General features: G+C 37.1%; 7 protein-coding genes across 10 annotated transcripts; 3 read left to right on the top strand and 4 right to left on the bottom strand.

Moving 5' to 3' along the window:
- The first annotated feature begins 551 nt into the window (after positions 1-551).
- On the top strand, positions 552-2,329 carry LOC129577787 (U3 small nucleolar RNA-associated protein 18 homolog). The gene has a single exon (XM_055465374.1). The coding sequence runs from the start codon at positions 673-675 to the stop codon at positions 2,242-2,244; it is 1,572 nt and encodes a 523-aa protein (XP_055321349.1). The 5' UTR covers positions 552-672; the 3' UTR covers positions 2,245-2,329.
- On the bottom strand, positions 2,313-9,611 carry LOC129577786 (coiled-coil domain-containing protein 93). Of its 2 annotated transcripts, XM_055465372.1 has the most exons (11): positions 9,428-9,611; positions 9,089-9,297; positions 8,881-9,010; positions 8,767-8,812; positions 4,073-4,362; positions 3,925-3,969; positions 3,526-3,830; positions 3,304-3,411; positions 3,016-3,221; positions 2,806-2,926; positions 2,313-2,735 (listed from the first exon to the last, which is right to left on the bottom strand). In XM_055465372.1, the coding sequence occupies exons 1-11, from the start codon at positions 9,509-9,511 to the stop codon at positions 2,456-2,458; spliced, it is 1,824 nt and encodes a 607-aa protein (XP_055321347.1). In that variant the 5' UTR covers positions 9,512-9,611; the 3' UTR covers positions 2,313-2,455. The 2 variants fall into 2 exon arrangements, with proteins under 2 accessions (XP_055321347.1, XP_055321348.1); XM_055465373.1 differs by lacking the exon at positions 3,925-3,969 and having other exon boundaries at positions 9,428-9,598.
- LOC129577785 (uncharacterized) lies at positions 4,330-8,748 on the bottom strand. 2 transcript variants are annotated; one of them, XM_055465370.1, is made up of 5 exons: positions 8,189-8,748; positions 7,819-7,933; positions 6,157-7,579; positions 5,006-6,095; positions 4,330-4,930 (listed from the first exon to the last, which is right to left on the bottom strand). In XM_055465370.1, the coding sequence occupies exons 3-5, from the start codon at positions 7,567-7,569 to the stop codon at positions 4,845-4,847; spliced, it is 2,589 nt and encodes an 862-aa protein (XP_055321345.1). In that variant the 5' UTR covers positions 7,570-7,579; positions 7,819-7,933; positions 8,189-8,748; the 3' UTR covers positions 4,330-4,844. The 2 variants fall into 2 exon arrangements, with proteins under 2 accessions (XP_055321345.1, XP_055321346.1); XM_055465371.1 differs by having other exon boundaries at positions 8,193-8,748.
- Positions 9,612-10,068: 457 nt separating the features above from the next.
- LOC129577811 (protein arginine N-methyltransferase 5) lies at positions 10,069-13,132 on the bottom strand. Its single transcript, XM_055465406.1, has 5 exons — positions 12,273-13,132; positions 11,764-12,196; positions 11,476-11,641; positions 11,247-11,409; positions 10,069-11,119 (listed from the first exon to the last, which is right to left on the bottom strand). Exons 1-5 carry the CDS (start codon positions 12,685-12,687, stop codon positions 10,425-10,427), a joined length of 1,872 nt encoding a protein of 623 aa, XP_055321381.1. The 5' UTR covers positions 12,688-13,132; the 3' UTR covers positions 10,069-10,424.
- A 1,211-nt stretch (positions 13,133-14,343) lies between these two features.
- On the bottom strand, positions 14,344-17,063 carry LOC129577812 (aminopeptidase N-like). Its single transcript, XM_055465407.1, has 7 exons — positions 16,450-17,063; positions 16,229-16,381; positions 15,873-16,144; positions 15,603-15,796; positions 15,383-15,539; positions 15,264-15,327; positions 14,344-15,168 (listed from the first exon to the last, which is right to left on the bottom strand). Exons 1-7 carry the CDS (start codon positions 16,980-16,982, stop codon positions 14,736-14,738), a joined length of 1,806 nt encoding a protein of 601 aa, XP_055321382.1. The 5' UTR covers positions 16,983-17,063; the 3' UTR covers positions 14,344-14,735.
- Positions 17,064-18,675: 1,612 nt separating this feature from the next.
- LOC129578292 (protein takeout-like) lies at positions 18,676-20,365 on the top strand. Of its 2 annotated transcripts, none has more exons than XM_055466597.1 (6): positions 18,676-18,901; positions 19,188-19,271; positions 19,396-19,546; positions 19,623-19,765; positions 19,925-20,027; positions 20,101-20,365. In XM_055466597.1, the coding sequence occupies exons 1-6, from the start codon at positions 18,841-18,843 to the stop codon at positions 20,297-20,299; spliced, it is 741 nt and encodes a 246-aa protein (XP_055322572.1). In that variant the 5' UTR covers positions 18,676-18,840; the 3' UTR covers positions 20,300-20,365. The 2 variants fall into 2 exon arrangements, with proteins under 2 accessions (XP_055322572.1, XP_055322574.1); XM_055466599.1 differs by having other exon boundaries at positions 20,142-20,322.
- Positions 20,366-21,343: 978 nt separating this feature from the next.
- LOC129579468 (uncharacterized) lies at positions 21,344-26,231 on the top strand. Its single transcript, XM_055469576.1, has 5 exons — positions 21,344-21,413; positions 21,481-22,742; positions 22,845-24,791; positions 24,861-25,191; positions 25,313-26,231. The coding sequence occupies exons 1-3, from the start codon at positions 21,344-21,346 to the stop codon at positions 23,652-23,654; spliced, it is 2,142 nt and encodes a 713-aa protein (XP_055325551.1). The 3' UTR covers positions 23,655-24,791; positions 24,861-25,191; positions 25,313-26,231.
- The last annotated feature ends 263 nt before the right edge of the window (positions 26,232-26,494 follow it).

The following is a 26,494-nucleotide window of genomic DNA, read 5'->3' as shown; positions in this document are numbered from 1 at the left end:
CCGAGACCACAGTAATTGTGCGATGTGCTGGGATTTTTGTGATACATTGATCGTACAGAAAGAGGTTTTCTATTCTATCTGCACCGATCATACTTGTGTAAGTTTTCTTTCATTCATTCAACCGAAAATATTTAAAAAAAAACAAACATCTTCATTGCTTTTGACATTCTCTTTCTCATTTCGAAAATGTCATTTTCAAACAAATACGCAAGGTATTCAAAGCAGTTTAATTAATCGTTTTCTTTTTTTTCTTTTTTCATACAGTTAAAAGGATGCAAGTTTGCATGTCGATACTACAAATTCAAAAATTAACCACACCTCAAGTGGACTGCGACACCAAAATTAAGATGGATTATTTTTTTTTTATTATTATTAGTTACTTAAATTTGTAGGCAAATATTGTGTATTTGAAGTTTCTATAGAATGAAATAAATATTATGAATATGCATTAATTTGAATATGCCGCTTTCATTGCATTTTTCTGTCATTTGGATACTTGTTTCGATCGAATGATGGCAGAGGTCGCTGACTGTTGTAGTGTATGTGTATTCAACTGTCATAACACCACATGTTCGACAAAAACTCATTTTGTTGTTGCAAGAAGCAACTTGTGAAGCTTCGTTTAAAGTCATTTCCATTGATATATAAACATTTTGGTTGAATCTAGTTGAAATGTCGGACTCAGAAAGTGGTAGTGAACATGATTATTCGAATTTTTTCGATGATCAAGAAATTAAAGAAGAAAATGAAGAGAAGCCAACAGCGGTTGATGTGAAACAAGAACTACACGACGACGACGACGACGATGATGATGATGGAGACGATAACGACAGCGACGGAGATGATGAGGACCGAAAACCAGAGCTCGATGTTAAGAAGAAAAAGTTATCGGCCAAAGAACTGCGTAAACTGGGCAAACTGCGCGAGAAGCAGCTGAAAGAGGATGTGTTTGGTAACAAATCCACTTACTTAAAGGGCTTACAAACATTGGCCGATGGTGTGAAAAAGAAGAAAAAATCATCGGATCAAAAGCGTAAGCCGGTTTGGAATGATGATGACGACGAAGGTGCGGATGTGGTCACCCGAGTAGACAATTACAAATGTGAGGTCACACAAAAGGAGGTGTACAAAAAGCAATTGGAAAATAAGTTTCAACGAATACTTGGCACACCGGCTTGGGCCGATTTAAATCGTAAGAAAAAAGACAATGATGATTCAGACGATGAGATCCTTCGTACAATCGGTCATATCGCACTGAAAAAAGGTGATCAATTGGTTAGTGGGCAGTTGCAGTTCAAAAAGTTAAAAGATTTGAATCGTGAGAGTTATTCAGAGGGTCCATCCATCACTGGTGTCGCCTTTCATCCGGGCTCATCGGTTGGTTTGGTGAGCGGCACCAAGGGAATTGCCACCATTTATTCGATTGACGGCAAGAAAAATGATAAACTACACAGTATGGAATTTAAGAATTTCCCGATACGCTGCTGTCGACTGTCCAAGGATGGAAGCCAGGCAATTTTTGGCGGTTCACAAAAATACTTCTACACATATAATCTCCTCAGTGGGCACACTCAGCGCGTTTTTTTGCCGAAAACAATCACCAAAATGCATAATTTCGAAGTATCACCGTGTGGCAAGTATGTTGGTGTTATTGGACGATTCGGTGAAGTGCATTTACTCTTTGCAAACACATTCGAATTGTTGTGTACATTGAAACAGGAACACGATGCCACATGCATCACATTTTCAAACGATTCGAAGTACTTGTTTACGCATTGTATTGATAATGAAGTTAACATTTTTGATATCGGTGAACAACGGTTTGTCCATCGTTTCGTTGACGATGGCTGCATCAATGGATCAACGATTTCGATTAGCCCAAATGGACAACTATTGGCCGCATCAAGTCAACAGGGTGTTGTCAATGTATACAATTACAACGATGTGTTACACCAAAAATTTCCACGGCCACAAAAAACCATCCTAAATTTAACCACCGCCATTTCGAGTACAACATTCAATCATACATCCGAATTGCTGGCCATTGCATCGAAAGAAGTCGAAGACGCTGTCAGAATAGTACATTTCCCAAGTGGTACCGTCTATCACAATTTCCCCGCTACCAATTCGGGCATAGGCAAACCAAATGTCATCCAATTTTCACCACAGAGCGGTTTCTTGGCCATCGGCAATGGTGACAAACAGGTGCCCATGTACCGACTCAAACATTTCCACAATTTTTAATTTGTTTTTTTTTGATCGTTTCGAAAAATTCTTACAAAAAAAAAATTATGAAATAAAGTCGAATCAAGTTTATATTTGCTAGTAATTTGGAATTTTTTATTTATTCACTGAAAATACCTATTGCTTTCTTTAAGATACATAACAGCTATGGGGAATTGTTTGTGGAAAAAAAAACACTCTACAGTGCGACATTCAACTATTTTATATAAATTCACTTGCTTTCTTCTTTTATCTTGGCCGCTGCCTGCAGCGCTTTCAATTGTTTCACTAAATGCTCGTTTCGTTCACAATCTTTTGTAAATTGTTTTAGCACTACGGCATACTTTCTTTGTTGCTCAACCAATGCACTCAACTGGGCATTGAACTCATCACGTTTGGATTTTTCCGATTCGAGCTTATTCTTTATCTTCAATTTGGTTTGACCAACACCATCGACGATTTGCTCTAATTGTAGAACAAATTGCTCCTTAGCATACATATTTGACATTCCCCTAGAAATGAATGAGATTACATTGTTATAACTTTGAAATTGCAAAAAAAGGAGAAAACAATAATACGTACTCGGCATAATTTTCGAAAATCGAATTCAACAATGACAATTCCCTTGTGAGATATTGTTTCGTATCGTTCAGAGTATTATAAAGCGTGAAGTACTGCTTCGTTTCACGATGTTTGGCACTTACTGAAATTCACAACATTTTCGTTGAGTTAAATAAATCGGGAGAAATGAATCAAGGTAAAACCCACACAAAAAATAAAAGAAAACCGTACCTTGACTGTATAGTTCAATAAATCTGCGCTGATACTGTGCTAATTCCGTACGGTCGGGTATATTGTCTAATTTCCGTTCAATGGAAACTATAGCCCGATTTTTCTTTGCCAATTGCATTCGAATGAGATGCAAGCGTTCTTTCTCTTTCTCCATTGTGTCCTGCATTTGATGCAAGTCTTCTTCGGACGTTGGCATTTCGGCATCACTGAATATATTGATATTGAGTCAGAGTTAATGAATTTTCTTGTTGAATGTTGCATTAGCATTTTATATTGACAATAACATACTGTAATTCCTTCTGCAATCTGGCCAATTCCTGTCTGCAATGCTCTTTGAATTGAACTTCTTTATGGCGAAGCTCTTCTTTCTCTTCCAACATGCGTCGAACCAATTCCCTACACAAATATTTGCATTGTTTTATCCCCAGAAAAATTAGCGATTCGTTGCTCAAATGAATTTCTTTTGCCGAAAAAGTGACAAAAATATATTTAAAAAAAATTATTCCATACTTTTTATCCGTGGCCTTAATTTCAACGGCATCTAATTGACGAATTTCATCCTTAATTGCATCCACATCACTGTCAAGTTTGTTCAAATTTTGTTCTTCTTCTCTTAAATTAGCCTCAAGGTTACGATTTTCCTCTTGGACTTTTTGCAATTTTTTGTCTAAAATGGTTTTTGTTGCCAACAATGTTTTAATTGTGTTTTGTTCGGACAGTTGTTTGGTATCAATTGACATTTCCGTTTTCAATTCGGTGAGATTTTTCAAAAGGTTTTTTTTATCCACTTCATTGAATTTAATGATATCATGGTCCTAAACAGAAAAATGCACATTAGATAAGCTTAAGAATTATCGAATTGTCTTCGATAAATGCATTCGGTTAATTGCAATAAAACGGGATCATTACCTCATTAGCAACGTAAAGAGTTTTTAGAAGCTGATCAATATCAAACTGCAAATCAATCAATAGACACACAAATCCAAAAGAATTATTAGATATTAGCAGTAAAACCATGCAGAAAATGGAGACAGACAAAATGAGTGGAATTACAAACCAAATCATTGGATGTTTCATCAGTTCCTTTTGAAGTGGCGTTTGATGATGATTTCGCGCCACTATCCGCTTTAAGATGCTGTGGTAAAATGTCTTTTCCCTTGTTGCCATACTCAAGCAAAGTGATTCGTACACGCATTTGTTCATCTTCTGCACCGGCATCTTTTCGCTTGTATTTCCGATGAGGTCGATAAATGTTTTGAATTTCTTTTACCCGTTCGGTGGCATTCAGGAATTTTTGTCTCTGCTCCTGTTCGGTTTTCAACGAAAAATGATTATGAAATTGACCCACTGCAGACCCAAGAAACAATTGTTGACGCAAATACATCCATTACCAAGCGTATGTAAACGGTCGAATTAAGGCCCACATTTGTGTGTAGTTTCAGTCATTTTTAACGTCACAATGGAAGTAGAAAAAAACAGTAAAAACAAATCAATTAGAAGGATATAAAAACGATTATGAATCAATTGATAACAAAATAACAAATCACGTGTGAAACAAGGTCATAAATGGACCCACCTAGAGTATCATCCAACTGTACGCTTCACTTGAACTAGGTCCATTTATGACTTTGGTAAATATTGGTGTGGATATTGAAATTGACCAACTGACTGAGAAAATCTTACATACAACAACTTACCTACGGGTTTAACCCGTATTACATCGTGTATTTGCACACACATTTTAATATGTACAAAGCCACAAAAATCAAGCTTTGAAAATAACTAATCGTTAATGTTTTATTTTATCCTCTTAATCTACGCTCTACTTTTCATCGACAGCATTTGATTGGCCATATCCTTTCTGGTGGTAACACAAATGATTCGTTCACATTCAAGTCGAAAACCATACAACGGCCTAGAATGAACGAATTGAACTCGAAATTGAAATACAATAAAACATGAATGTGATTGTATTGTGTAGATCACATACCTCTGTACAAGATGCACTTCGCCGCACAGATGTCACGATGCCAAGTAACAGTAAAAGCGTTCTGATCATTCATTGGACTTGAGCGCCAGTTTTTCTGGAAGAGTATTTTCTTTGACCCCAAATCCCCAATTCCTTTATCATTTGCATTGTAATGTATTCGCAGCCATAATTGTGGTTTGGCCTTACGATTTTTGACACGAATCTTGCAAATACTTGTGTCACCAATTTTATCAAAACCTGGCGAATCGGATTCCGCTTCCGGTTGTTTGGTTACTTTACGGCTGCGATGGCCTGCAACTCGACGTCGTTGACGTAGTTCACGCCGTCGTATGCGTCGATTGTACCGTCTCACTGCCTGTTCGGTATCCAATTGCTCTGGATTGTGGCTTTCACGCTCACTTCGACGCTTTTCCCGGTGCTTCTCAGCTCTTTCGGCTCTAGTTACATTTGCTGTTGGCTTTTGGCTGGCATTTTGTTTTCGATCACGTTGCTTGCGCCGTCTGCTTCGATCAGTCACGATAACCGGTGGGAGTCTCACATCCTTGTGTGGGCGACAATCTTTGCATACTTTGAATCGGTCACTTTTTGTGCTTCTTGGAAATCGCCGCAAGCAATTGGCACAGGTTTGTGATGTATACGGCTCTGGTGTAAGCGCAACATCCGTTTTGCTGTCCTTTTTTAGGCTAACTATGAACTTTCGCTGATCCGGTGTTCGTTTTGTTCTTTTCACACCGATTTTCGAATTTGATGGGAACGCCGCATCACCAAGGAACACAACTCCTGTCTCATTGTTTGTTATGTGTTTAGCCATCAAATCCATTTCGCGATTAGACTCGATGTACTTGTGCAACGATAGCTGTGCGTATTTTCTTCTGGCGTATGTAGCCAATGAATCTGTCAGCATTTTGATTTTGTGCTTAATGAATGATTTCCATTGTGATCCTCGCGGCGATACGGATGTGATCGGATAGCTTTTCAAGTCGCGCTGTTCTTTGTGCACGTACTTTCTGGTCATTTTCGTGGCCTGTTTGTCGCGCATTCCTTGTCGCGCACCCCAGTGATATTGAATACTCGATAATTTGATGTTGGTCTGTGAAATAAACAACAACAATGCAAATCTATGTTAATTTTCATATGATATTTCAACTTACTTCAGTTCCAGTAGCGAGAGTCCGACGCACGCAGGCCATTTTTGTTTTCTGGCCGGGATCAATTCTTGATTCATACATGTAACCGCCTTTGCTGACTGGCTTTTCGTACTTTGCCTTGATTTGTTCCATAGTCACGCCGGCTCCTTTGCGTTTGGGTCTGCTAAACAACACTGACACGGCACTACTGTTGGTTTGAATTTTGTGGTAAAACTCCTTCGAACCGGTTCTGAGCTGTCTGATTTTGTCCATATCGAACACAATTCCCCATGCCTCGTCTTTGTTCTCGCCTTGCTTGTAGTATGTACGATAATCAGCACGGATATCCCATCCCCGTTCATTTCTCAACTGGCCAATGATATTAATCAAATCATCATGGTCGAATGGTATGTGCTTCAGTTTTGTATCACTGAGTGGAATAGCGGCCAAATTCTTCACTTTTGGTATCTTCGGTACCGACGGCTCTCGATTGTTCACTGGATCACGATCGTATGCTTTCCACTGTTGACGAAGGTGAGTCGTATCGATCAAAAATTTCTCGACAATTCGTTGCATGCCTATCCACATCCACAAAGACTCGAACCAGTCCTTTTGAATGTATTCGTACATTGTGAAGCATTTTACGAATGATGGGCCACAAAGCTGAGACACTTCCTTAAACAGTATATCCATCTTCCACTTTCGACTTTCATCATCATCATATGTCCAATCTTCATTGTACATCAAATTTTCCTTCGTATTTCGAATGTCAATGTCAACAAAAGGCAAGTATGATGCATTATAAATAACGTCAAGTGGGCTTCCTTTGTGATTGAATTCATGGCACTTTACACGTAGAAAGTGGGTCAATCTCACCCAACAGTGCGTCTCCAAATTTGTCTTCACATTGGCCACATACTGGTCCTTGAGAGCATAAACTTGGCGAGTCATTTGATGGCGGCGTGGCCATTCAAAGTTGGGGCTACCTTGGGTCACCATCGCGAGAAATGCGTCTGGCATTTGGGCTGTGAGTGGATCATTGATGTTGTCCGATGTGACACAGTTGAAACAGTCTGTTATCACATTTGCTCCATTTTGATTCACGAAGAAATTCAAATTGTCATCATCAAATGCTTCGTTGATTCTGTAGAGCATTAACATCGATGCAAGATGCATGACTTTCGTAACATTCAAACATTTCTCGAAGAACTTATGGATCAGAAATCCTCTTTCTGTTTCTGTTAAGTTCGTATTAATTATCGAATTAAATGCCAATTTGATCGCGCTGATTTCGATTGTGCCATTTTCTGTCGACTGTTTTGTTGAATCTTCTTTCCGATTGACACGTTTTTTCTTCACAATGGAGTGCTTTTTCATCTGCACTTTGTTCTCCCTTGGCCTACCAAACGTCTTATTGTGCCGCTTACGCTTCGCCATCGCGATGGATCTAAACGAGAGAAAATAAATTGTAGAATGAATGAAATGTTTGTTGCAAGCGATTGTGAAATTGGCTAACGCTACGGAAATCGAAAACAATGCACTGATTGATCGCTTTAAACGAATACGATAACAATGTGATGATATTCATCAGTCCGTCGCCATAAATCATGTCGAAACATGTACATCACACGCAAAAACATGATTTTACGCTAATTTGTTGCAATTTTCTACGTTCACTAAACTCACCTCGGTCACAATAAGTCCACTTCGTATGAATCCAAACGATTTGAATAGATCAGGCTTCGTTTGCTCTCTGTCTCCCTGTCTCAATGCGGATCTCGCCTCAAAATTGCAAAATAATCTTTGGGAAAAAAACCACAATCCATTAATTGTAATTGGTAACAAAAAAAAATGGGAAAACTTGTTGTGATCGAATTAATTTATATTGATTTATTCGCGTCAATCAATGCAATCGGTCTAAAATATTGCGATTTTTCCCGCTTTGAACATGTCATTACATGAAAATGTGAACCGGTATGACGAAACAACAATTTCACAACAATTTCCAAAATAATCCACAATTTAATTTGTGCAAAAATTCTATTCTTAGCCGTACATGCCTGTAAAAATTGCCTTTTCTCGTTGAATGTTCCTACACCAATGAGCCGCTGTGCTGAGTGACATTTGCAAAACGAATCGTTCGGCGCCAATGTTTCATCCTTTGAACACCACATTTGGATGGCGTGACGGTTGCTGCGTCAAAACTGCTGTTTTACAAATTGGAGACAGAAAGGGAAATCTCCAAAGAGAAGCAAAATGTTTTTGCTTCGACAGTTTTTTATACTGAAAATGATTATTATATTGTGCATATTTCTAGAGCTAATGAATAGTTTGAAGATTTCAAGTGACATTTACAATTGAAAATGTTGCACAACGGTTCTGATTTCTCAATTGATTCAAAGATGAAAACGATCAAATCTGTTGTACATATATAATTCTCAGTCAGTCAGTCAGTTTTCACACCCATTATTACCGTCACAAATGGATGTTATTCGAGTGTAGCGTACAGTTGGATGATACCCGAATTTCATCCGATTCGGACGGGATTGTATGTGAATTAATGGTGAAATGCACCACTGAAGTGGGCAAAAGCATTACTTAATTTAACGGTAGAAAGCATTACATAAATGTTACCTGCAAAGGCATTCAATTTGGCAGCTTTTTCCGCTCGATTTTCAACCTAAAACCACAAACGTTTTCCATCATTAGCAACATTATTTTGGATCCTTCTTTCTGCAACTACCTTACCGATCGTTTGACAAGCCACTGTATCACAGGGAAAATATTTATAAAGTCTAACCCTTGTATTTGATGCGGTTCAATTAAATATGGGCACTTCATTCTTGGCAAAGCAGCTACGATTTTTTCCGTTAGTGTACTGGAAGTAGGAAACGTGTCATAAAATTGATAAAAATCCATAATAATGGATTGGCATTATTCCTATTGGATTAGTTACATTTTTTGGCCGATTGTGAGATTTTCGTGGAACAATAGATCAACGTCAACATCATAATCACATGCACTGATACACCATGTCATTCCGCCTACAATTTTATCAAAAGCAGATAATCCCTTGATTCTCGCTCGGAAATAACCAGCCGCGACTAGAATATCGAAAATATCCTGTTGTTTGACATTTTGTTCCTCGTCTTCGCGCCGTTCCACCTGAAACATTAATTCAATGAATGCAATCGTATATCTTGGTCCGGATAACACTTGTTAGTTTTCATTGACATGAAACCGATTCACAGACAAATGCACGAAGAAAAATGTAATTTTTGTCGAAAATGTTTACCTGCACTTCTTTGCCGTCAGCATCGAAGCGAGTTGCCAATTTTACGTTGGGCAAAACTTTCGAGAAACAATCTCTGGAGCCCATCGTTCCATTGATTTTTAAAATCTTCGTACGGAAACTTCAGGTTTTTTTTTTGCTTCTGGAAAATAAACTAATTGAAGTAATGTAATAGTAAACATGTCATAATAATTGACACTTTCAAGCTTTATCAATGGAAACTAGTGGCGAAAATGGTGACTGTTTCGAATTCGCTACATCATTCATTCCCAATACCATCACACGATGGCGCTACGGTTGCACCATTTCTATGGAAAAGACTTTTTCCCGTAATTTTTTTTATTGAAATTTTGTTTTTCGTAAAAAATCGTGGTTAAGATGCATTTCATCGGAGGTTATGGAATAAAATGAAAATAGGCACTTAAGCCTTTTGGATTCGATTTTCAATTACCTTCATTTCTAAGTTGGATGGAGAAAGTTTGATCAGCTGCAAGGACAAAAGCGATGAAAACAAAAACGTCGAGTTATTGGCCATGAAAAATCCAAAAAAATCCATTTCTTACCAATTATTACAGAACGAAAATTCAGCTCATTGTGAGCTTCGACCTTTTGGCAATGAAATAAAAATAGTAAAACTACCAAGGTTTCGTTTGTTGACTCAACATTAAAGATATTCGGTTTATTTCTTAATAAACGAATCTTCGTAATTGATTCCATATAAAATCTCAATAATTAAAGGTAATTTTAATTATTTTTGTTAACCAGTACACTATAAATATGTTTGATTTTCCTAAGCCATTTACGACATACGAACCTATCTTGATAAGTTTGTGGGATTTAAAAAAAAAATGTTTTTTTTCCCTTTATATCTGGCGTTCTAAAAAAAAGATTCTGAAATCTATTCAATGATGCTTGAAAAAAGCATAATTTTCTGTTCAGAAATTAGTATAATATGTAGATTAGGACTCTTGCCTGGTAACCTAACTGAGCTGTGTATTATTCATTTGTATATTGGGAATGCCCATCCCTTCAGATTATGCACATGAGTGGTATTGGGTGAGGTAGTGCTCCATTCGTACCATACCTGGCTATTTGATATGCATCGCCAAAAGTTCACTGTCACCTTGTCGCCTGCGTGCAATTGCTGCGGCTCGCTCAACGGGAAGTACAACGAGAACCATGAAATGAGCCCTCGTGTGTGCTCCTTCGGATGAATGCTCAACTTTATGTCCTTGTACAAAACGGTATCAAAGTAGCCAGCAAAACCGGTCATCACACAATCATGTTCCACAGCAAACTCCAGTTTGATGTACCGTGAATTGTCAACCACCTCATCGTTGTTCGGATGAACGAATGTGAATACCGGCTGTGGTGTTGTGATGTGGAAAACATTTTTCAAGTATACAACGTACGGGCTTTCGGCATGTTTTTCATATGTATTCGGTTTGCCGCGTCGCATATGACCACGAACTTCTCGAACGGCGCTCAATAATTTCGGTGCCATTACCGGATTCAAGTATGAGGTCGATTGACACGGAATGCTGATACCATCCGGTTTTAAATGTCTTTGCGCTCCATCCAGACACTCGGGTGACAGTTCATTGTCGCCGAACGAACCAAGCAACTCTGAAACCAGAATGTCAACCTTCTCTGCTGGCTCGAAGTATCTCATATCAGTTGAGATTATCGTCATATCTGTGAACAAATTGAAATGTGTCATTTTAGGCTTTGTTCTCACTTTTTTCTCCATTGAAATTTTCGCTTTAGTATGCATATTTTATGTTAACACTTGAAATTGATTGCATTGGAGAGTCTGACTTACCTTTATCCTTCCAAATTTCCTCTTGAAGTGCGGAAAGAGTAACGATTGCATTCGGATTCTTTTCTACCACGTACATTTTGATTTTGCGGTCCACATTGGCCGATGCATTGAATGCGGAACGAACCAGCGGTCCGCGTCCGGCACCAACTACCATCACAACTGCCTAAATTTAAACGAAATACGTGTTAGATAATATGGAATGCGTTTTAATAAATATGATTAAACATACGGTTTTTGTGTTTGCTTCTTCGTCTGAGATTTTATCGACTAACGCTTGTTCGATGGCTCTTTGGTAGAAAATGTATTTGACGGGATCCTTTTCGAACACTTCATAGGTGTATGAGTCCAAATTGTCGTACAATGGCTGCAAAGGAATCTCCAGTATATCGTCGTATCTATTGGGATAGTGAAAACAAAATTAGTATGATTCGGAAAAAATCCTCTGGATTATTTACAAATATAAACAAATAAATGACATGAATAGATTAAATTTTGACGAGTTTCTTACAAATCTTACCCGTGCATTGGATCATTTCGTTTAGCATTTTCCTTGTATAAATGTCGCAAATAGCTGACGTGATTCTCAATGTCTCGAGTTTCGTCGTCGGGCACTTTTAATGAAAACTTGCAATTGGTCATTGCCAGGAATTTGAGTGCAACATTCTTATGTTGAAACGGAAGAACTGGAAAATTGTTGCGATTGGTGATAAAAACATCGATCGGGATTATCAACAGTTCGACTGTTTCGCCCAACCATCGCAGTATCACACCCGGTGCCGGTAAATCAGCCGTCAGTTCGAGTGCCAATTGGAAACGCGAACTGTAGTCGGCGTACGATCGAAATGAATTCCACCAATGCCATGTGTCAATCGATTCAACTTCATCATTTCCTGAATCGTACCATTGATTCTCATAGTCAACCATTGGCATTTCAACGAGCAGTGTGCCGGCTAAAATGAAATCAAAAAACGTCCATTGAAAATCATATGCCAAATCAAAGATCCATCGGCCGAATTGGTGACATACCTGTGAGTTCAGCAGATATCGTTCGTGCCAAATTCGATGTGTTTGTGCCGCGAATTTTGACAAGCAATTGTCCATGGCCGGCAACATGGTGTGAAAAGGCCATTTCTTGTCTTATCGTTGCCTCACTATGTTTCCGAATATTGTCATCAACCGAATCACAATCAACCCATTCAGACAATTTGGCCACAACCTGACTTTGCCATTTTGATGGCTCTAATAACAATTCGGATCGTGTAAAACGAAAATGATTTTGCCGAAGCGGTTCCCGGAAAAATTCGCGCCGAAAATTTGGATTTGTTATTGCGGTGATTAAAACATTACATTTTTTCTGTTCCGAATATTCAACGGCTTTTGGCAAATCGGCCACACACTCTTTGTACAAATAAATTGGAATTTTTGCCGTTTTGTCCTCCATCTCTCTCTCTCTCTCTTGTCTCTCCGAATAAAAAATTACAATTTTCAAATTGGGCCTCAGTCTTAATATGAAATACGCTTAACTAAACGAATCACAGTGTCAACTAAAGGTATAACCTCACATTTTCCGCGCTGTCAGCCGACCATGGTGACAGATACAATGCGGTTCGACGACACGCACCAATACAATCACAAGAACACACACGTCGGAGTGGTTTTGTTTACAAAATCTCAGTTCGGTTTTGCGCTCAAGTCATAAAATATTTTTATTGTTCGGTTTTATACGTTCAATTTTAATGACTCGAGAGCATTGAAACAAAAACTGTCGACGGATGTTTGATTTTGAATCTTGATACAAATGTGAATTGATTAAGTCTGAGATTAGCATCATCGTTACAGATTGCACGAGCAATGCGTTATCGCCCACCAAGAAGTATGCTTGATTCAATCTCTTGCACTTTTTGCCGATTTGATGATGAGACAGAAATTCAAGATTTTGATTTTCAAATTTATTTGAAAATAAAGTTATTCTTCTTCGTCACAACTTCTGTTCTTTCGTCACACTTTAAATCAAGAAAAAAATCATATTCAACTGAATTAGCTACAAAATGTACAAATATCGCAACAAATAAATTGAATTATTCCTTATGTAATACTAATTCATAATTTGGTTTACATAGAGTGTGGTCGAGTTTGCAAGCAACTGTGCTTGCCGTATCCATAACGTCGGATTTCAATTTACCTATAGGGGCTTCACGTCAAATTTTGTTTAGCAAAATCTATTTGTATTAATTTAAATTTTGTAAAATTCACGCTAGATTCCAAATATTTTCTATTATTGCCCGAATGCGTTGTTATTGTTCATATTCACCTTGAACAATATGGTCTGGAAGTGGATTTTGGTGGATCTTCAGGATACCAGACTGGGTTCGACAATGCCCTGGTCCATCCTGAGGATCCACTTCCAGAAACAGGATCGGTTTTGGACAATCCTGAGGATCCACCAAAACCCACTTCCAGAATTTTTGAAGCGATAATGACGTCAACAGATTAGACATGGTTATGCTGACAGTCGGTTTATTGAACAAAATTGAGCGAAATTGAAATTATGCATACATATCGGTTTAATATGTTGAAACATAAACAAATTCATATTATTTGTTCATATTTTAAATATGGAAATTGGCGTGAGGCCTCAAGCGATTTACATAGATTTGATTGACAATGGTTCAGTGAAAACGATATTTTTTCATGAAAACAAAATGCACAAGAAACTTTAAGATTTTGCCATCGCTCTTGAGATTTTTTAAGAGCCATTCAATTGGATTTGCATGCAATTTAATCAAATGATTTGTATAAATTCAATGTTTAGCTTGTGGGCTACTGCGCATTAGTTTCATGACTGGTTTTCACAAAATGTTTGGCTGCCGATTTTGTCGCTAAATTTACGATAAGCGTACGTCATTGCTAATGCCAATTGCTAATGGACGGAGAGTTGAGGTTTTGTTTTTTCATTTATTGATAATCTGCTTGAATTTGTACTTTTTTGCAGACACATCGACTACTTTGACGTTGATTGATTTGCTTATCGCCGATTCTCCTCATTAAATTGCGTATGAATGCATCACACACAGTTCATAGGGAAGAAGATTCAAAGTTTGGATTTTTAAACAATTTATTTGATTTATTTATAGCATTAAAAAATAAATATTTGGTATGATTTAATTAAGTTATCTTCCAATACGACTCATAATAGCGCAATTGATCGTGGAGAAAAGTCATCATCAACAAACATTCATATTTGGCGCGTTGTATACTTCTGAAATGAATTACTAAATTGAATTGCCTATTGAAATTAGGGAGCACTCGCATCGCTTGTATAAAGAATTCTACGATATTTTCGCTGTATGTTTAGGTATTTCTCGAAATCAGCGCAGAAATCGAACAATAATCGGCGTTCACGAGGAAACGTACACATATCATCTAAAAGCTGCGCTCTACTGTTTGCGTGTAATTTGTCGGCATTTCCCGATTTCAGATCATCCAGGATCATCTGGTAATTTCGTTCATCATAAAGAATGCGATAGAATCCAGTTTGTTGTCCATTAAAAAGTACCCAATCGTTTGATGTCCAGTTTTTATGCTCCGTTGGCTTGATAATTTTGGATTTGGTTCCTTTTGCCAACCGTCGGGCCTCGTGTCGTTCATTGCAATATTATTAGCGGTGTCAAAGTTGTATGGTATCCACCATGATGTGAGATTCGCTTCAGCGTGTTTCGCTTCATGAAAATATCTTTCCTGTGTTATTTGTATCGTGTTGTCGCTGTAGTTGCGGGTAACAATGAGCAGTGGAAATCCACTTTGATCGGACCACGAACTGAAGATTTCCTTAACACTCATTTCTTTATCTAGGCTACCATCTTCTTTGACTGCACGCTCCAAACTTTCAAATAGATCGATGTCGGTTACCGCTTTGTAGGCGCTAGATTTCATAACAAATAAATGAAGAAAAATGAAAAGAATGCATTATAATGCAATAATTGACCAACGGACATTAAACTTGCTGTTAGATAGTACTTTAGTCCTTTCCGAAAACTGTTTTCTGTAAATGCGTGCATGAACATTCGCAACACGGAAGAAGCTGAAAATAAAAGAAATTTTATTACGATTCGAAAGAGATGTTTGCGATTTTTTACATTTATAGAAAACAATGTCATCAAAATCAGCCTTTATGGCAGCTGGACTCTCTTTGTAAGCATTCAAGGGCTGTGACCGAAATGAAGCGTCATATAGAAAAGCCGAGTGCATTTCATTTCTCACAAATTTAGTGAATATTTGCCGATCAGGCTGCACCTAAAAGTAAAAAATTCATTTTTTTTATTTGAATTTGAGAAAGTTGAAAATAAAATGTCTTACCAAATCAGTTCCAATAAGCTGAAAAAGCGTCGCCAATCCTTCACTCAGCCACAAATAGTTCCACCAGCTGGGTGTCACCAAGTTACCAAACCACTGATGGGCGAATTCGTGAGAAATAATAATTACAACCTCCTCATCATATAGTAAAAATGGTCTACTATATGTTATAAGGCCCCAGTTTTCCATTGCGGCAGCTTTAAGTTAATAAAAATAGCATTTAAGTATCCATATGCATTTTTTGAAGAACTTTATATGAAAAAAAATTTGTACCGAAGGAAGGAAAATTTGGAATCGCTGCTTGATCCATTTTCGGCAATGTGTAGTTCACTTCCAAGTAGTTGCTCAATGTAGTTAATATTTGCTCACTCTTTTCTAGTACAAATGTTAATCGATCGATTTTGTCTGGCTGAGCATATATTCGATGTCTGAAACCGTTTGATCCGATTTTTTCCTTGTAACTAAAGTCGGACACTATGAATGCCACTGTATAGGTGGACATCAGTGGGCTTTGTTGGAATCGAGTTATTGCTCGTGATCCCGATCTGTGCCAAACACAATAAAACCCGATTAAATAATGAAAATTTCTTGTGGAGGAAACTGACGATGAAGACGATTATAATACGTACATTTTTCGCTCCATTTGTGGCATATTCGAAATGGCTGTATAGTTGGAACTGTGTGAAATCTGAATATCAAAAGTTGCCTTTAGTGCTGGCTCATCGTAGCAAGGGAATGCACGTCTCGCATAAGTTGGTTCGAAGTGAGTGGTCGCAAGCCATCTAAATCAATGCAATTTATTTCAATCGATTTCGTAATGAATTCACAAATGTACTCTTTGAATGCTTACCTTTTTTTCCCATATGTGATGATATTATCAAACCCATCATCGATGTTTTCCTCATCGATATAGTAATGTGAACGATAGAATCCATAATTATCTTCTCGAAGTTTTGCTTTGTATTTGATTTCCAAAATGATTGTTTCTCCAGGTGCAAAAATGTCGTTGACCGTTTTGAATATAACGAAATCTCTTCGGAGATCATATTGCGGTGGATGAATAGGAATCGCTTCGCCTTCTGTCGAAGTTAAATCTGCTGTTTGAATGTCCAACCCGTACTTATGCAGGGTGATCTGGTTTGATTCCTCTATGATGGTTACATTAATTTTGACGACACCAGAAAAATCGAAAACGCCATCAGCAATATCCGTGCTGATGAATAGATCGTAGGCTTCCGGTTTCGTATTATTTGGCAATCGATATGTTCCTTCGTTGTCACCAACTGAAGAACTCGTTTTCCTGAGATGCAATGGCGAAATTACCAAAATGTTGATAAAAATCGATGAAAACATAAATACGAATACTAGTATTAATCGAGCCATCGTTACTGCTTGACGATGAAATCAGGTTTGAATGCATTATGAACATTGTGAACGCTTTTAAGTAAAAAATGTCTTCATCCTCCGGAGAAAGTGTTCAAATGATAATGTATACTAAGTTTCTGCAGCATAGCTATTCTCAGAATGATCGTCATTATCGGTCTAACCCGTAATTTATGAGGTCATAAAACATTTTGATGATATGGGGTTTACCAGAACGAGCAAAACGCCAAAGCTTTGATTAGTTAATTGCTTTCGTGAGCATTTTTCAATTTCAAAATAAACTAATCAGTAACCGAGCGAAAATTCAATTACTTTGTACAGAAAAATAGAAATTACTGCTAAAACGATTTACGCAATAAGCGATTAATAGTGAGCACAGGACGATCACAGAAAAACGCCGATTTCGTAGATGATATGAAATAGTCTTTTTCTTTACTTTAGTAAAAGCTTGTCTGCTTGATTGCAGATAAACTTAACCCCTTATTACGTGCGAGCTCCTAAAAGGAACAGATACGAACAGTGGTCTATTACTCTTCCTGTTCTCATGAGCACAAGCTCTTTTTTGGTTTGAATGATTCATTGAATACTAGTGCGTCGCATAATAAACGATTCTTTGATTGAATTATGCAATTAAATTTTTTCTTGGAAATCGAAGAAAAAAACAAATCGCAATACTAGGAATTTGTGTTAACGTCATTTTTTCAGATGCATCAAATCGTCAAACTAAGATTGCTCATTTGTTATGACATCAAAATGTGTGATAAGGATTGCGACGCAGAACTCCAACCGTAAGCTAAGAAAAAAAAAGTTGATTGTTGATGACGATGAAAACGACAGTGTGACCGAACCCAAGGCAACACTCAGGATCAATTCTGAAAAAATTCCCATCAGATACACTTATGAACAAAACAAAAATATTTCCAATGATCGTCAAGAAGAAACGATGAAAGTTGTCCAGAACGCACTAATCGGAATATATGTTGATGGGGCATTTTTCATAAGGATCAAATAAGCCAAAACCAAAATGGAATTGAATTTGATTGAACTAAAATGACTTCAAGCATGCGACTGTGCACAGAACTTTTGCGGGTTCCATCGCAACAGATTTGTGGTCAAAATCGACATAAATAAATACGAAGGAAGAGGAAGGAGAACAATTTATTGATTGATTAGCTTCCAGTTTTTTTTCCAAGAAATAAGTGATAGACTTAATTTTATCTCCGAATTATTGTCCCTCAATTGCTTGGGCTCAACAAAGACGGATAAAAAAAAAATCAAAATCAGGTATCAACGCTAATTGATTAAAAATTGAATTTGCAGTTATTTATACACTCTTGATGGGATGCTGAACAATAATAAACACGAGTTTGTGTTTGCTTATACGTATGCATTTTTTGCGGCCCTTACTCTAAACCATCAATTTTGGTTTCTTTACAAAAAAGATGTTTGTACATCAATGAAATTATTTCAGCTCTCTAGATTTTTTCTCTTAACAGACTCGTTCGTTTGACTTATGATGATCAGAAAAGGAGTTTGTCAGATATAAATTATCGCAAAAAACTCTTTACATCGAACACATTTGAGCAGATATTCAATGAGTGAGTGTATTTGTTGACGTTATAAAATGGCAAATGCCTTGTCATTTCATTCAAATCATTTAAGCTTCTATTTAAGCCACGAATTCTGTTCTACATTCTTCAGTTTGTTTTGGTCGATCTTATCGATTAGATCGATCTTGATTTGAACATTTATATTTTACATGAAATTTGATCCTTTTTTCGATTGACAAGCGACTTATCATTTTGTTATCAACTTCAGTCATTTTAATTGAAATAAAAAAATACAATTCTTCGCAAGAATGTTCAATCAAATCTTGGTGTTCGTTATCTTGTTTGTTGGTGTTTATTCATTCAAATTTCGTAAGTTTAACGACAATTTGGAGAAAAAAACTTGAATGTGGCACAAGTGTTGGTTCAATTAATATAACTCATGTAATGAAAAATCACTCTGCATCAATCGGTGGATATTTTTGTGAAAATGGAATGGACAACAATTTGGATTGATCAAAAACATGTGTCTGTTTTCGCTACGATTTTTTCATTCGAATAGAACGGAATGAGACAAATCTGAGGATGGCTCAAAATGCAGAAAGACTTTCGTACTCAAATCAAAAGTGTTGATGATAGATTTATATTTTTCTTACAGCTGCATCGATACAACAATGCAAATTTGGTGATACGGACTGTTTGCGCGATGTAATGACGAATGTCATTCAAACACAAACATCAGGTAAAAATTGTTTCTCATGCTAATTCTTTGTGTATTTAGACTCCACGAAAGATAATTCGTGATTCAATTCAAATACTTATTCTCTTTCCAATAACCTAATGCTTCGCCAAAATCCACATAATAGGAAACGAAGAATTCGCTTTGATGCCCCTCGATCCATTGAAGTTAGACAAGTTGTCAATCTTGCAAAATCAAAACAGCCCAGTCAGTATTCGTTTGAGTCTGTTTAACGTTACACTGACTGGCATCAAAGATATTGTGATCACAAAAGTTGTGTTAGTTGATTGTTCTTTTCCAGGTTAATTTGTCCACAAATTGTATAAATGTTAATGATCGAACTTTTTTTTTCAGTGGTTTTGAAGAAATACCAATGAAATCGAAATTTGAAGTCACCGGCAAAACAAAGCGATTGACTATTTTCGGAAAGTATATACTCAGCGGAAAAATTTTATTTCTGCCAGTCACTGGAAATGGAAATGCCAATTTCACTTTCGGTTTGTATTCCTTCTTCTGACTAATGTCATTGAAGAAGAATTTTCCATACAAAAAGTTCAAAAAATCGGATAATTTGTAGAAGTTCTGTTATTAAATTTGGCCAAAACACCAATAATTTCTCATTTTCATTTAATTTACCTGTTCTCTTTCTCCTCTAGAAAATGTCAACATCGATATTAAAGTTATTCCACAAACGGAGATGAGAGATGGAAAGGAATATGCGCCTATAAAAAATGTGATAGTCAAGTTTTCGACAACCAAGTGAGTGACTGGTTTGATGAAATAATATTTGGCATTTCTTATTCACACAATTTACAACATGATAATACCACAGATTTACACCACATTTTACAAATCTATTGGTAAAAAATGAAGGGATCAGCAACAGTTTGAACGCACTGATGCAAGACAACTCGTATGAACTCTTCAAAGAATTGAAAGTGCCGATCGAAAATGCAGTATCTGAAGTTGTGAGAACAGTGCTCTCCGGGCCATTTGGAAAATTTGCTTATCGTGATTTATTCCTTCCATAGTGATAATAACGATGTTATGTTGTTTGATCTTGTTATCTTTTTCTTCTTGGAAATAAAATCACTTGAAAAAAGTTGAACACGTCTTTGTCATAAAAAAGATTTGAAATATCATAAATTTTTGCAAAATGTGAATCAGGGTGTTCAGGTTTGGGGAGTCAAATAAGAATATATGATTTCTACGTAGATTTCGGCCCAAAAAATCGGAATCAAACAATAAATCGTCCTTCATTGCTGATAAATTTGGAATTTCACCGAATTATAACCGTTTTTATGTGTTAGTACTAATTGACTCTTTGTAGCTGTTGTCTAATGTTCTAAAAATTAGCAATGTGATCCGATCCGTATGGCATTTGACATTCACTTCTGCAGTTTCCGAAATGTCATAGACGCCGCATCATTCATTCCGAGAAAACATACAGCGTTGTGAACACGAAGTCAACAAATTGAAACTCTTACATTTTATCTTACAATTTAAACTGGAAATTTACACTGCAATTTAATTTATCTACGATTTTGCTGGTATTTCATTTCGTATTATTTTCGATTTACGTGCGTTTTGTATCGATTTGATCCGGAGTTCACATTGAATTCAAGTCGCCAAAGTGTAAGTAAACTTGATCATTTCAATCTCTTCTTCTTATTGTGGAATTCATTTTAAAAACGTAATATAAGCATTTATGACGTGAAATATATTGAACATATCAACAGTAATATTAGATTCCATGAAAAAAAGTAATGAATTTCACAATAATTCTGCAGTACATAGTTCTGTTACGTGTGATGGTGAAATACGTGTGATGGTGAAATTCATTTTATGCAATGAATTGAGTCCATTGTTCAGAGAAATACCAAATTTTCGGAGAAGAGAAACAGTTAATCGATTACTGTTCGAACTCAAATTGAATCAATGCCATTGTTATCAAACCGAAGTCATTTTTGTGTGTCTCATTCTGTTGTCATTTTCAAACTAAATCGAATTTAAGTTTCAATATTATTCGTTTTCAAACTAAATCGAATGTGTGTTTTTTTTCTTTCAGTAGGACAATGGCGAATCGTTTCAAGCCATCAATACCAGCGGAGGGAGAGACGAAAGATGAAATTACGACGATCAAATGTGCGCTAAAGACAATCATTCGCCCACAATACCAGCAGGCATTGATGAGCAAAATAACGGATCTGAGTTTGCAAGCCACTTCCATTTGTGTTTTGGGCTCATTGCTGTTCTTGTTTGAGGTGCAAAAGGCGTTCGAACATAGGCGTCGAGAACAATGATTTCGCATTTTTTGGTGGAAGTGGAGAAGATAAGATCAAACTCTGCTTTGAACAAGTGCTATGGCACAACAATCAGCCACCGAAACCGAAGAGAAAGTATAAACCAAGCGGAACAAATCCACGAGGACCACGAGCAGAGCTGCCACGTATCGATCCTGAATTCAAGGCAATTGTCGAAGGTCTTGACGACTATCATCGTATCGATTGGCCCAACAACAAAGATTTCTGCAATGGCCTTAAGCATTTGACCAATCAGTACACAGATAACGTCGTCACCAATCTTGAAACGCATGCTAACAAACACATCACCCAGTACTTGGTACTGAAAGTGTTCGAATTGAACTCAAACTTGGAAGAAGATGGAGAGAAATTTTTGCCGAATGACATCGAAAATGTTGTCAAGTTGATCATCAAACAAAAAGATATCAAAGTGCCAAGAGGCGATCCAAACAAACTTGTACGGTGTGAGGTGTTGTATGATATCGTGAGAGATTGCAATGTATTCCCAGAAATCGATCTGCATGACCTTACAACTGACCCAAAACATTGGTATAAGGCCATGCCAATGTATCTATCCATGCAGCGCGAGATAGAAGAGTACAATTCGGAGTGGCCACATCAGCGCCGACCCAAACGCAAGAAAAGAAAGCGAAAAAAGACAAAAGGAAAATGGAAACGCAAGCGCAGCCAAATGCTCGACAACCCAGATTTTCGGCCATTGATTCGAAATTTAGTAGTGGTGCCGATGTGTGATTTCCGGCGTACGCACTTCAGAATCGATTGTTCATCCATGCACCAGGTGTTGTCTTCGCAAAAATTGCTACCGAAAGTGGAAATCGAGAATAAAAAAGGAACAACAAGCACGAAAACGATTCAACAAAAGGATTTCAATCATTCGAGAGATTATTGGTGGAATCAGTATTTTTACATGCGAAAAATTCGACGATTCGTGCGTGCCAAAAAGCAGTTTGACTATTCCATAAACACCGATGGAATCTCTGTGTCTCTCCAGTACTCGGCCAAAAAGAAGACAGCCAACAAAGAAATCGACCAAAAATCTCGCATTATTCAGAAGATTGAGGATGGCACAATCAAAAATTTTTCAGGCGTTGATATAGGTGTGCGAAGTTGGAATACCACAACAACACACGACATTGAAACTGGCAAAGAAGTAAGTTTTGTATACATTTGAATAAGTTGTGTGTATTTTAATAGAAAATGCTTAAGTGCCAAAACTCAATAACTATACCTTTTTTTCTATTTATTTTTTCAGACCAACTTTGTAATGTCGAGCAAGCAATTCCACTGGCAAACAGGTCAAAAGGTGCGAAATGCCAAAGCAGCGCGATGGACCAAAAATTTCGTCGAAATGGAGCGCGTAGACAGAGAAAACCGTGATCTGTATCCAGTGATGCCGTCGCCAAAAGGGTCAATGTGGCTGAACTACATCAAACACCGAGTCAAGATGATGAAGCATGGAATCTGCGCTTACTCGACTGCCAAATACACTCGACTCGCCTTGGACAAACACATCAAGAGCAGTAGTGTTGTCGACGAATGGGTGAATAAGGTGACCGATAAGAAACCGACTCTGTTCTTTTTTGGTGCTGATGGCGAAATACCACCTGATAGCCCAATAAGTATCAAGAAGCACGTGCGCTGCCCAGGGGTGCGTAAGACTTTGAGGTCAATAAAGAAGCGCCGAGATTGTTTCATACAATTGGTGGACGAATGGGGAACATCTCAAACCGACGCAAGATGTATGAATCGATTCCAAAACCAGAACAAAGCGGCCAGATTCAAGAAATGCCGATGCGTACCCGACGCCAGAACATTGCTGCCAACGAAAATTGTGTCAAAGTTGGGCAAAACGGATCTATCGATCTACCGACAGTTGCAACGCGCCATGAACGAAGAAGCATTGGTAGGAGCTAGGGGCTTATGTGTCGTACGAATCAGTGTGAATCAGTGCGAATCTCACGAGTCATTTCAAAACATATGGGCAACTGCACGAATCTTACGAGTTTATATGAAGATTCGCGAGTCCTTCACGAGTCTCTCATATAAATTGGCGAATCACTGAACGAAACTATGAAATGTCAACGAGCATGCCAGTTGAACTCACAATTCACTCAATAATCGCCTACTAAATCAACTTTTTGTCATTAAAAATATTTATATTGTCACATTTTGACTGCAAGAAAATTAAAATTAATACAAAATTTTAAAATGGTTGGTTTCGAAATGTTTTTTTTATTTTTTAAAGGCAGACAATAATGTATTTGATGTTTTGGGTGTTGAAATCCCGAGAAAAAAACAGTCTTTGCTTGTCGATCGACTTTGGCTCTTATTTACATAGAGAATATCGCTGAAATTGGTGGAATTCATAAACGAAAATCGTGAAATGTTAGTTGAATCTATTTATGAAAATATTATTCCATCCAAATTTTTGGCAGCGCATCGAATCTTCATACGGAATATGTCAAGTTATATAGATCAACTAAAAAATCGTGAATTTGAACACAAAATGGATTTATCACAATTCCCGAACCCATCAAAATGCTTCATTCAAACAATTCAATCTGATGAAAATAAAAGTGTCGAAGCATTTTTTTTACACTGAACACATTAAGTCATTCTCCACATATATTCATATGATGTATGGCAAATCTTGTTATAAATCATTAATGGTTGACTTGCCCATTCCAAAAATAAGTGCAGTTCGTATGTTTCATAAAACATTTCGTGGATCTTAGTTCCATTGTCAATTTAATACATTTCATTTTCAATTCACATCCATTCCAGTTGCCTATATTAAACAGAATAAGAAAAAAATTATAGAACACAAGCTGAGATCCGAATGGTTTGCAATGTGTATATAAGCTAATTTGCATCGACTCGCGGATTTGCTATAAATGCCATACACTTTCTATGCTATGACTTGTGTATATATTTGTATGAATTCGTTCGAGTCTTCACGAATCTCCGTAAATTGGTGCGAGTCAGTGCGAGTTACTTGCAATTCAGCGCAAATCATTTTTAATTTACATGAAAATCATACGAGTCTTGCTGACTCGTGACGACAAATAAGCCCCTAGGGTAGGAGACGAGCGTTTATTCCCAAAAGTAAAATGTTACTACAAAAACTGGCGATTAAACCTCGAATGCTCTGTGATTTGGCATCGTGACGTCGTGGCTGCTAAGAACATTCTACTGAAAGGTAAGACTAATTGACGCACAATTTCGATTGAATGATTTTTTAAGAAGGTTCATTTGTTTAATTGTTCAGGACTATGGACATTACTGGGACTTCCGATACCAGAGGCGATCAATAGGTATTGTCGCGAAGCTGCTGAAGCAGCCGCTGCTGCTGCCGCTAGAGCAACCGCTGAAGCAGCCGCTGCTGCTATCGCCATCGTGGATAATGATGTAGAAATGTTCGAGTACGACCAGCAGCCAGCTGATCATGCTGTCTAATCAGCACATTGCAAACAAAAAAAACAAATGTAACATTAGTTATTAAAGGCTATCCCGATCATGTGGGATAGTTGCGTTGAAGCAAGTTGACTCCCCATCTGGTTGATGTTAACTGCGCAGGAGTACTCTAGTGGGTCGTTTAGGTAAGCATTATTCGATTTTGCAAAGAGTTTTTTTTTCTGTTGTATAACGCTCTATTAATGCAACCAGTTGACATAAAATTGGCTTCTCTTTAAATTTATGCTATTCATTCTTTTTTTTCAGATTAGCTGAACACCCTATGTGAATAGTAGAACGATAGATATTTGGATTTGAACCGAAGAAGAGATTTATAAAATTACTCACATTAAATTTTGAAACAATTGTCGGTTAAAATATTATTTATTTAGATATGACTTGTACAATTTAACATTTGCCATGATTTAATTTATTTAATAGTTATAACTAAAAAACCGCAGATATTTCTCAAATTGGTGATATAATTTTTTAGTTACGCGATTGAAGGGAAGGAATACGCCCATATCATCGATTAGCTGTGCTTTACTACTCGGATGAAATTTGTCGGCTTTTCCCGATTTCAAATTATCCAGGAACATCTGGTAATTTCGTTCATCATAAACAATGCGATAGAATCCAGATTGTTGTTTATTAAAAAGTATCCAATCGTTTGATGTCCAGTTTTTATGCTTCGTTTTTTTGCTTATCATTTTTCGCGTTTTCCACGAAACTTACGATAAGAGATAACTGATAACTGTCTGGAGAGAAATTGTAAGGGACCTCATGCACTATAAATTTGCTAAAGACGCTAGGTCGTTATCTCTAAAAAAATAATAAAAAAAAATAATATAATTAATGAAGCCGATTTTTGATATTTGATCTTGTTTCATAGTCACACACCACTGAAAATGACTTCAAGGTTTCATATGAGTATGATATATACATGCGATATATACATAGTATATAGGGATTCACGTTATATCGCAAGTGAATTGCTTACGCGCTACGCGCAAACGAAATTATACCTTGGCCCGGTAGGATTCCACGTTAAATATCAAGTGCACTGCATATATGATGCTTCGGCAACTCACGAATCGCCAAAGCAAGTGAAATGCCAAATCCACGAGTGTGCCGACAAGTCCACTGCTCCATTGAGTAGCACTTTTACGACTCGACCATTTCTAGAATGGACATCATTACCGTTATAATCCATAATCCATAGAGTCGCATTTACTCTACCTCACAATAATAATGCATAAGGGCTTTAATAAGAAGTTGTGTTATTGCACTTTATCTTTAAAATATCATAATAAACTAATCAGACGCAAGATAAAAATTCAATCCGTAAACTTAATTGTGATTCGGTTGTCATTTATTTGAAAAATTCCTTGAAGTCAAGTACTTCAACATTCATTAGAAGTTGAGATCACTATTAAACGGACCAAAAAA

This window comes from Sitodiplosis mosellana, unplaced genomic scaffold (assembly GCF_009176505.1).
Source record: "Sitodiplosis mosellana isolate CC-2019 unplaced genomic scaffold, AAFC_SMos_1.0 Smas_scaffold_6226, whole genome shotgun sequence".
Taxonomy (NCBI): domain Eukaryota; kingdom Metazoa; phylum Arthropoda; class Insecta; order Diptera; family Cecidomyiidae; genus Sitodiplosis; species Sitodiplosis mosellana.
This window is presented reverse-complemented; position numbering and strand designations above follow the sequence as displayed.